The 10,950-nt window shown below is 41.8% G+C and overlaps 1 protein-coding gene across 1 annotated transcript; it reads left to right on the plus strand.

The window, feature by feature from the left end:
• Positions 1 to 9,528: 9,528 nt before the first annotated feature.
• Positions 9,529 to 9,903, plus strand: LOC130129064 (activated RNA polymerase II transcriptional coactivator p15-like). Its single transcript, XM_056298860.1, has one exon. It carries the CDS (start codon positions 9,529 to 9,531, stop codon positions 9,901 to 9,903), a length of 375 nt encoding a protein of 124 aa, XP_056154835.1.
• Positions 9,904 to 10,950: the final 1,047 nt, after the last annotated feature.

The following is a 10,950-nucleotide window of genomic DNA, read 5'->3' on the forward strand; positions in this document are numbered from 1 at the left end:
GATCAATTTGCAGGTAGCACTGAGTCAGCTATTAGAGCCAAGCAGTTAAGGAGACAATGGGAGTGTGTGTGTGTGTGTGTGTGTGTGTGTGTGTGTGTGTGTGTGTGTGTGTGTGTGTGTATGTGTGTGTGTGTGTGTCTTACTGCTTTAGCTGCAAAACCTTGACTAACAGTTGAACTAGTATTGTTGGGCTCAATTGGCTCTGCTCTCTGTTGCCAGTGACTTCAGGCTCACTAGGTTGAGATGAGTGATGGAAAACAGCGCCAAATGAAAAATTTGTTATTTTAAAACATTCGGCTGCATCAGCCTCAAGGGACTTCAACCTTTTCTCTCTCCGCTTTTCAGCACTACCTTTACATTTTTTATTTTTGTTTGTCCATCTTGCTCCACTCCACTATTTATCCAAATGCCGCCACTTAACAGAGACAGGAAAGGGGCGGGGCCCAAGAAACATTAGAATGGACCAGACCAAAAGTAAATGGCTGGGAGAGAGAGACTGACAGATTTACTACCCAACCGCAGTGGGCCGGCAGCCCACTCACCTGGGCCAGTCAGACACACAACACTTGGTTATTTTTATTTAAGTGGGGGCTGGGGTTATTTATAATTTGCGTTCCATCAACCCCAATTGTCAAGCAGCCCACCAGGAAAACTCCCGGTGCTCCAGATGGCCAGTCCACCATTGAGGCAAGGTAAATGAGGTGGCACCCTGGTGAGGCTGCGATGGTGCCCTATCCGGCCCCCAATTCCCAGTATACTGCTATCTTAATGTCCAGTCCATCGGCAATAAGCTGGACAAACTTCATTACAGAATGATCTCTCAAAGGTAAATGAAGGACTGTTGTGTGTTCTGCTTTACAGAGACTTGGCTGGGCCCTAATACACCTGATAGGGCAATAAACCCGGAGGGTTTTTCTGTGCACCGCATGGAACATTCTAAGCCAAGCGATAAAAGTTCACAAGAGTTTTGGTACTCATACCAAAACTCTTGTGAACTTTTATCGCAGTACCACGGAGAGTGTCTTGACAGGCTGTATCACAGTGTAGTTTTGCAACCTGGCTGCTCAGGACTGCAGACTGCTGCAAAGGACTGTAAAGACAGCAGCAAAAATCATTGGCATGGAACTACCAGAGCTTCATAATATTTACACAACTGTCTGCAAAAGGAAAACCAAAAACATCATCAAGGACACCAGCCACCCTGCTCGTGTTCTATTCTCGCTCCTTCTATCTAAAAAATGTTACCGGAGCACCAAATCACACACCATCCATCTCAGTAATAGTTTCTTTCAACAGCTGAACAGATGACGCACCTATGTGCACCTTACATTGTTGCGTTATTGTGTACTGCATATTGTGTATATAATGTATGAATTCATGTGTTCATAGTCTATGTAGGTCTGTAGTGTTGTTTTATTTTTTTGGGGATGGTGTGTCCATTTGTCCTTGTGTCCCCTGTGTTAAGGCAGAGAGCCAGAAGAATTTCATTGTATTCTAAATACATATGAAAATAAAAGTTGAACTTGAACTTTTCAAAAGAAGACCTTTATGGGTGCAACAGGGTTATCAAATTAGTCTCATAAAATCTGTCTCATAAATTTATCAACCATTCATTTTGGTGTTTAATATTTTCTAATTAAACTACTAAATTGATGGAATAATCAAATCAGTCTCATAAAATCAGTCTCATGAGTCAGTGTCATAAAATATACGAAACTATAAATCTGAAACTGATTGATTATTAAATTAATAACTGCAACCAAAATGACATATCAATAGCTAACAATGGTTGAAGGTCTTTGGAGTTCTGAATAGTAAAGGTGGAAAGCGTACACTCTTGTGCAACATTTGCTCGACCAGTACGCATAATTAAAGTGTTATTTACATAATTATTTATTCACAAAATTATCAAACGTAATCTCATCAGGTCTACGTAACTATCCATCCATTATCTGAACCGCTTATCCTGCTCTCAGGGTCGCGAGGATGCTGGAGCCTATCCCAGCAGTCGTTGGGCGGTAGGCGGGGAGACACCCTGAACAGGCCGCTAGACACACACACACACTCATACCTAGGGGCAATTTAGTTTGCCGATTCACCTGACCTACAGGTCTTTGGACTGTGGAAGGAAACTCATGCTGACACGGGAAAAACATGCAAACTCCACACAGAGGACGACGCGGGACGACTCCCAAGGTTTGACTACCCCGGGGCTCGAACCCAGAACCTTCTTGCTATGACGCAACCACGTTAACCACTGTGCCACCCTGTTACTTCATCTACCTAACTAACAAAGAGTGTGTGTGTGTGTGTGTGTGTGTGTGTGTGTGTGTGTGTGTGTGTGTGTGTGTGTGTGTGTGTGTGTGTGTGTGTGTGTGTGTGTGTGAGAGAGAGAGAGAGAGAGAGAGAGAGAGAGAGAGAGAGAAGTGTGCGAGACTCCAGTCCAGTTGTGGTGGTAATGCACCTTCATGCTTATTTGCGAAGAAGGAAGATGAAGGCAAAGAAGGAAGAAGTAGAAGGAGGAGGAAGAGTGTGTGAGTGTACCTGCTCAAGTGGGCACATGTCGCATGCGCACCAAGAAGAATGTATGTTTCTTTGTCCTACCCCGCGTGGTCAGAAACGTTTGTAAAGCGAGATCTTTGAGTTTCCTCTTCGTGTGTGAAGTAAATGTTCAAGGCCGATTCAAAGTATGTGGATGTAATCCAAGTAGGACAATGGCACCCAAGTTAGAAAGAGGATGGTTAGCTTGCTCGCGAGACCCTGCATCTGTCTAAAGCATAACCTCGTGTATGGCGTGGCGGAGCCTACTACCTAATACCTAAACCATGAAAAGATATCACGACAATAGATTTCGGGGCGTCTGGGTGGCGTAGCGGTCTATTCCGTTGCCTACCAACACAGGGATCTTCGTCCATGAGCTGTTTTTAGTCCTTCTCAAGTGGAAGCGGAAGCTTCGCAGCAAACGGAAGTCAGACATCGGATGCACTAGACTACATTAGAAGTAAGCAGTTTGTTGTAATTTTCGGGTTTAATATTCGGGGTTAATATTATCGGATTTATGGCAGCATATACGTGAGTTGGTATTGTAAACACAGCCATGCTGTACTGTCTAACTGCTCCGCATGTCTGACTTCCTGTGGCGTGTTCATAGCGATGCTGTGACATCACTTGGACGTTGCCCCATTGGCTATGTCTGCGGGAGGGAAGCCGGATGTGGGTATGTGTCCTGGTCGCTGCACTAGCGCCTCCTCTGGTCGGTCAGGGTGCCTGTTCAGGGGTGAGGGGGAACTGAGGAGAATAGTTTTATCCTCCTACGTGCTACGTCCCCCTGGCGAAACTCCTCACTGTCAGGTGAAAAGAAGCAGCTGGCGACTCCACATGTATCGGAGGAGACGTGGTAGTCTGAAGTGATTAACAAATCGACACATCAAACTCAGTGAACAAATCTCCATATACATCAAATTATTTGTTACATGTTCGAAAAGGAGTAGGAAGTATACAAATTTTTTTCCTACCCCTTCTCACCTACTCTTAAGTTAATTCAGCTACTATACATTACAAAAAGAAAAAAAAAATGTAACAAAAAAAAAATTAAATGTATATATATCCACTCGGTGATCACTTTGTTGCTCTTGTTGCTCTTGTTGCTTGTAGTTAGCAGACTTCTGTTGCAGCTGCTTGCAGTAAATAAACTTGTTTGCTCTCAGTTAGTGGTGGCTAACAAGGAATATTAGGCACGCTCTTGCATCACTGCCATAAGAGAGTTCGTTGCAGGAGTCCGGACTACACGCACAGAGAGAGAGCTTCAGGGATTGGGAGCAGTAAGAGAACAGGGCAGACTGAAGCAGACTAAGAGATCAAAATATTTTCCGCCATTTATCTGCAAAGTTTCGTCACTGAACACAGCACTGCTCTCCAATACAGTGTCAGTGCATCACTGAGAGGATTACCCTTGTGTCCAATCATGCTGCAGTAGGTGGGAGATTGGGCGGAGATGTGCTGTTCATCCAATGCTTTCACAGCCAAGGTGCTGCAAATGGGCAGAGTATCTTTCTTTAATGTCAGCAGAAGTGAGCGGGGAGTTATGGGTATTGTAGTCTATGGGCAGAGCAGCCCCTACACCATGATTAGGAGAAATGAGGTGATCTACACTATCAAGCGATAGGCCTGGCTTACACCCGGCATAAACATGCATCTTGGGTGATCTGATCACAAGTGGACAGCTCTAAATACAGGTGTGACTGCACCCTAGATGCATTGAGGACGCGTTGAGAGTTGATCACTCAGACCACATTCGGGGGTGGTCTGGTGCACACACTATGGCCACATGCTTTTAGCTGTGTGTACCCGAATGTGTTCTGGGCCACACTGAAGGAACGCCTACTCAACTGATGTCCTCTGCATAAGCAGAAGTATGTACTCATTTGCGCACCAACTGCATCATATTGAAGTGCGAAACAAGAAGAAGTAGCCACAACAATAGAAGAAGAAAAAGCCACAACAGGCAAAACATGCCTCCTGCCGGTTAAAAACAATGCTTTTGGTCTTTGCAAATGAAAATGATGTACATGTTTATTTGCAAAGAGTGGAGAAGTGAGATCCGATCACAAGTGGTCACTCGAGACGGATGTGGCGACGCATTCTAATGACGGGTGTGAACTGACTACTTAGAGATCACCCAAGACACATGTTAATGCCAGGTGTAAACAGGGCCTTAGTTTCCAAAGCAAGTTGAAAGAAGCTTCTTGGCTTACTGTGATACTCACACTATATATATATATGACAGTGTAAAGTAGAATATTTAACAGTCAAAGTGGTTAAGGAATAGATAACTTCTGTACATAGTGGACGAAAAAAGCACAACTTTAAGAAATAGGAAGGCTATAGATAGGAAGAGAGGGAGCATGTGAGAGAGGTTTGAGGAAAAAAGGGAGAAAGAGAGAGGAGGTCTGGGCAGAGAGGAGAGGAGGGATTGAGGGAGCATCAAAGAAAGTAAGGAATGAGAGGGAGAGAGTGAGACAGAGAGGCATTGTACTGTGTGACAGCCTCAATCACTGTTTGCTTGGGTTTCTATAGCAACAGCTATAGAGAGGACTGATAAGTTAACCAGATGGAGATGGAGAGACAGACAGACTGAGAGGGACAGAGAGAGAGAGAGAGAGAGAGAGTGAGAGACTGTATCAGTGTAAAGCTCTTTTTTTCCTCACCCCAGTACTTATAAGGCCTGGGGTGGGGGTGAGGGGTCAGGGAGGGATGTTTGAACTTTCCAACTAGCACTTTAATCTCACAACAAAGTTCCACCGAGGTCACAGAACAGGTGAGGAATTCTGGGACACATGTCTTCCCTTTCTTCGATTTTTTTAATATTCATCTTTTTATTCATATTTTTCCTCCTCACTTTTTCCCAGCGTTCCCTCCCCCCCCCCCCATTCCCTTTCCCATTGCTTATTCATGTGAGATGTGTGGTGGGTCCTGAGGTGCGTGCGTGGGTGCTTGACAAAATGTGTACATGCATGCCTGCTTTTGTGTGTGTGTGTGTGTGTGTGTGTGTGTATGTATATGTACGTACACATGTTCAGCAGAAAGTGGAGGTCATTGTTCAAGGCCAACTAAAAAGAGAATTTTATCAGTTTAATTTTAAAGTGAGAGAAAGTTCATGTGTGTGTGTGTGTGTGTGTGAGAGAGAGAGAGAGAGGGAGAGACGGAGAGAGAAATGGAACCGGGGGAGATGAAAGAAGAAACTTTTTTCCTTTTATGAAGATTCATTTTTACAACCTGAAGCCCTACGGTAGAAGTAGTGTGTGTGTGGGGGGGGGGCGTCAGGAAGGGAAGCGAATGCAAGGAAGGAGGGTTCAAATACAGTGAGTAAGATAAGGCAAGGTAAGATAACAAATGAAGATATGAGATTAGATAAGCGTTTTAATCCCCATCAGAAGTTTTAGATGAATTTGAATATGAGTAGCAGCTTTAAATGCGTGTGAATCTAAATGTGTGTAGCCGCTAGCAGACAAAGACAATGCAAAAGGCAAGGACAACAAATGCGATGCAGAATAAGAAAAAATAACAATACCAACAGAAAACACTGCAAAAACAGTACTTGGTACAGAGGAGCGATACTCAACCATGTGTCATGGAGAGCCACAAGGAGAGGGTGGAAAAGCTTGGTTGAAAGTTAAATGAATTTTTTCCGTATTGATACCAGTGAGGGCACTGTAGACCTCACAGGGTCCTCTTCTTTTTAATAGTGATTTTTTTTCCCTAGCTTTGAAATGGATAAACAAATAGAAGCATGGGTGAAATAACAAGGACTAAACTATCCACCAATCACCACAGCTGGTTGGCACTTACCAATGCAGAAGTGCCTGAAAGATGCTGTTTTTATAATGACCACTAGTTGCTGGCTCCAAAAAGACTCCGGTTGTATGGAAATCATTGGGAAAAACCCTAACCTCTTTCAAGAAATAAAAAGTCAACACATTTTTTTCCACAAGACGTTAAGGTCTCAGTAGCACTTCTGATGTGTTTTTTTGGGGATCTTGAAAATTATTGTTTCATTGAGATGATAGGAAGGTTTAAATAGTTACGGATTTGGGGAAATGTGGTTGTCTTGATTGACAAGTCTCTCACATGCTTGAAACAGGTCCCCACTTTGTCGCCCAAGTTTAGATGTTCCTGCTCCAAAATCTGACAAGACGGCAAAGAGTGTTAAATGCAAACTCCTGGATTCAAAAAAAGGCTCTTCAGAAATCTATGGGTGACATCTCAGCCATTACATCCATATTTCAAACAGCGTGTGAAGCAAACCCTTTCCCCGTTATAGGTTCACATCCAAACCTCTGACTTTAAGCTCATTCACGAATCATTTTTGTGTTCCTGATAGATTGTCACCGTGTTATCAGTGGCACCTGCAAAAAAATTAAATGAGGTTGCCAAAGAGGGGCCAACGATTTTTGAGGGGCATGCACTCAAATTCTTCTTAGAACATGGAACACATTCTTTGCAATACAACTGCAGCTTATATAGTTGGATATCCAAGAAGATGAGGAGACATACTTCAGCAAATTAAGTCAAATGGGTATATGGATACAATAGATCAAGAACTAGAAGAGTGCACTCAGTAGAATGCAGACCCCTGCCAGTTATTTCTCCTCGTGTTCAGACTTGGCAACCAATTTGACTGTTATCAGTCTATTGAATAGGAGTTATCATCACACATCTGCCCCAAATATATGAGCTAGGAGGGGCCTAATAAAACCTACTAGTAGGTTCAGGAGACTGTTATCACCCATTTATTTCAGTGATAATATATCGTTCATATGGCAAAATGAAAATACAAATGACAGTAATTAAGCTTGTGTGTGCAAGTGAAGAAAGAAAATAACATACATTAGTTAAACTTAAAAAAAAATCCATGCTTGTCGGAGATGTTATGTCAGCTTGAGCTTGTGAAAATTGACTTTTGACATCCACTTTTCACCAGTCCGGCTACTGGTGAAAGCCAGACTGGTGAAAAGTGGATGTCAAAAGTCAATTTTCACAAGCTCAAGCTGACATAATATTTCAGAAAGCCAGACTGGCTTTTGGAGGCACTGCCTGCACATCTCCGCTTCTCCGGTGCTTGGACTTAGGAGAAAACCCAGCTGAGGAGTTAGCACTCAATTGCGATGTAAAACAGGTTTTTTAAAGGTTCTGAATAAGCGCAACCACAAGAAGTCCTTAATCAATAAGTCATAGCTGTGCACAAAAGTTGATAAGTCCAGTAGTATGCGAGATTAGCAGCGGATTAGGGGTTGCACGGATCCATAATTTTACAACTCGAGTACTCTTTTCTTGAAAAACTCGAGTTCTCGCGTTGGGGGGGCAGGTTGTGCGGGAGGTGTCTTGCATCAATTAAAAGACTTCTTTCAGCTTGTTCCCTGTTTTTCAGGGGTCGCCACAGCAGATTTTATAGTTTCCATTGGTACCATGTGAGGACACAGCACCAATGGCGGCCATTGTTAACCCAGGCCTCGACCGATCCGGTATGGTCTTGTCAATTCGCATACTGATTTGGGAAAATTTTACGTCGGATGCCCTTCCTGACACAACCACTAGCCCTATGGATGAGGGCACAGGCAAAGCGCTAGATACCATCCCAGTATTCATGGACTTGCGCCCATGCCCGTCGCATTACACATATATATCATCATCATCATCATCATCAAATTTCAATATTTTTTATATCTTGCATATATCATTTAAGTACAGAATGAACAGTTTTGGACCTAAAACCAACCCCTGGGGTACACCACAAGTAATATCCATGCATGACGATTTATGTTCACCTAACATTACAAACTGCTGACTGTTACTTAAATAGCCTCTTAGCCAATTTGGACCTACCCCTCTGACACCATACCTTTCCAATTTGTCAATTAATCTATTGCGATCAATAGTGTCAAAGGCTTTTTTTAGGTCTATAAATATTCCCACAGCAAACTTTTTTTGGTCTATACAATTAGTTATTTCTTCAATTAATTCAATGAAAACCAGAGATGTGGATCTGTTCGGTCGAAACCTGTACTGACTATCGGTCACCAGATTGTGCTTTTCAATGAAATTGTCAAGTCTAGCAGCAAATAGTTTTTCCAATATTTTGGAGAATTGTGACAATAATGAGATTGGTCTGTAGTTAGTAAACTGGTGTCTATCTCTGGTTTTATATAAGGGTATGACTTTTGCAATTTTCCTTTTACATGGAACTTTGCCAGATTGAAAGGACATGTTATAGATGTGGATTAGTGGTTTTGCAATACATTGGATTATTTTCTTAACTACTGTCATATCAATATCATTCCAGTCAGTATTTTTTTGTTTGTTCTCATATTTGTTTACAATGTCCACAATTTCCTTCTCTTCTACCGCTCTAATAAAACTGGAACTTGGATTTCTGTCCCCATATTCACCATCATTCCCCTCTGTGATTGTTTGTGTGTCAGTGATTTTTTCTGCCAGTTTTGGGCCCACATTTACAAAGAATCTGTTGAAGCCATTGACCAAGTCTTCCATGTTATTTATAGTCTTATCATTATCTGTAAAATACTGTGGGCAGCTTGGGCTTTTAGATCTGTTTCTAATAATACTATTCAACACATTCCACATACCTTTGGTGCTGTTTTTGTTGGTCTCTAACTCTTCATTACAGTATTCCTTCTTGTATATCCTCATGATGTTAGTTAGCTTGTTTTTATATTTTTTGTATTTTATTTCTGCTTCAATGGTTCTGCGCTTTATGAATTCTTTATAGAGCTTTTTTTTATGACAAGCGTTATGTAGCCCCTTTGTGATCCATGGACTATCTTTATATTTCTGTTTACTGTTGAATTGTTCTATTGGGCAATTTTTATCATATAAGGATTGAAATATGTTTAGGAATGAATCGTGAAGAACAGTTTCTTAATCAATAAGGAAACACCAAGAGTACGCTTCGCTTCCACCGTAGACCTCTTCGCGTCCACCAACAGACATCTTCAACTTCGGATCATCAGAATGCCTAAATCCAAAGAAGTGTTGTCATCCACATCTGGAAGTGACTCTGACAGTGAGGTGGAGACCAAGGCAAAAAGAAAGACGCCAAGTGCACCAGAGAAGCCAGCTAAGAAACAGGCGAGTGGGGAGAGCTCCAGGCTGGGTGGCTCGTCCAAAGGCAGCAGTAACAGTGATGACAACATGTTCCAGATTGGTAAAATGAGGTATGACAGTGTCAGGGACTTTAGAGGCAACGTTCTAATTGACATCGGAGAGTACTGGATGAAAGATGGGGAAATGATGCCAGGCAAAAAAGGTATTTCCTTGAATCCCGAGCAATGGAGTCAACTAAAGGACCAGATTTCTGAAATTGCTGACACCATAAAAAGGATATAAGCATCTATTTCAGTGCTCTACATTTAATTTGTCATCACCATTTTGTTTGTAAGAAGGGTTTTGTAAAAAGCTAAAATTCTTTAACAGCAGTGGTTTCATTTGCCATTGTATAGTTCAAGTGAGTTCTGCTTGTGATGTGTAGTTTACTTTGTGTTAAACTGATGACTGCAATTGGTGGATATTATTGTGTTTTGTATTGAAATAAACAAATAAAAGCTGAAAAAAAGGAATGAATCATAAGCTTTTTCAGTGTCTTTTTCTTTGTATAGTGTATTCCAGTTTTGTGTTAGTAATTCATTTTTGAAAGCATTCATGGATTCCTCTGTTCTTACTCATATATTTAATGTTGTTGGGAACTTTGCTCTTCCTCAAATTACAGTCATAGACTGTAAAAACTGGTAAATGGTCACTGATGTCAGATTTAAAGTAACAAAATGTATGAGTGTGAAATGATTTCCGATGCTTACTGCAAACATATATCATTGAAATTGGCAGCTTTGACCATCAACTTGCAACTGTTTTATTAGGATTATCAATATACTGCAAGAACTGCTATAGATGTGGTATGATCTTTAGCTACCAGGAGTGGAGTGACAGAATATACAACTTTTGTGATCATGCTCTTGTATCCTTGCATCTGTGTTTTCCTCCGATCCACTCTCCAGGTATGAACAATTCCACAAAGATTTAACCGTTTGCCATAATGAGTAAAAAAAATTGTAAAAAGACTCTAATCTGTAATAAGTCTGACATATGACTTTTAATAGACTCACCAGGTCGTCAGAAATGCTGCAGAGGTGTTGGAGAAGACATGCGGCAAAAGATTCCCATCTAGGATGAAGCAATCAGAGATCCCAAAAGCCAGCCTAGTTAGGACGTTCAAGTTTGCCAGAAAGATGTGTCAGCATCGATTAATTGTCTCTGGTCCCTTACCTGTGAAGGATAATGATGAGATGTACAGTAAGCTCACCTCAATGAACTGCTGGCTGGCTCGTTACTGTAATGAGCTGGGATTTGGTTTTGTTGATAACTGGGCTTTTTTTCTGG

The sequence above is a fragment of the Lampris incognitus genome, chromosome 18 (assembly GCF_029633865.1).
Source record: "Lampris incognitus isolate fLamInc1 chromosome 18, fLamInc1.hap2, whole genome shotgun sequence".
In the NCBI taxonomy this organism is placed as follows: domain Eukaryota; kingdom Metazoa; phylum Chordata; class Actinopteri; order Lampriformes; family Lampridae; genus Lampris; species Lampris incognitus.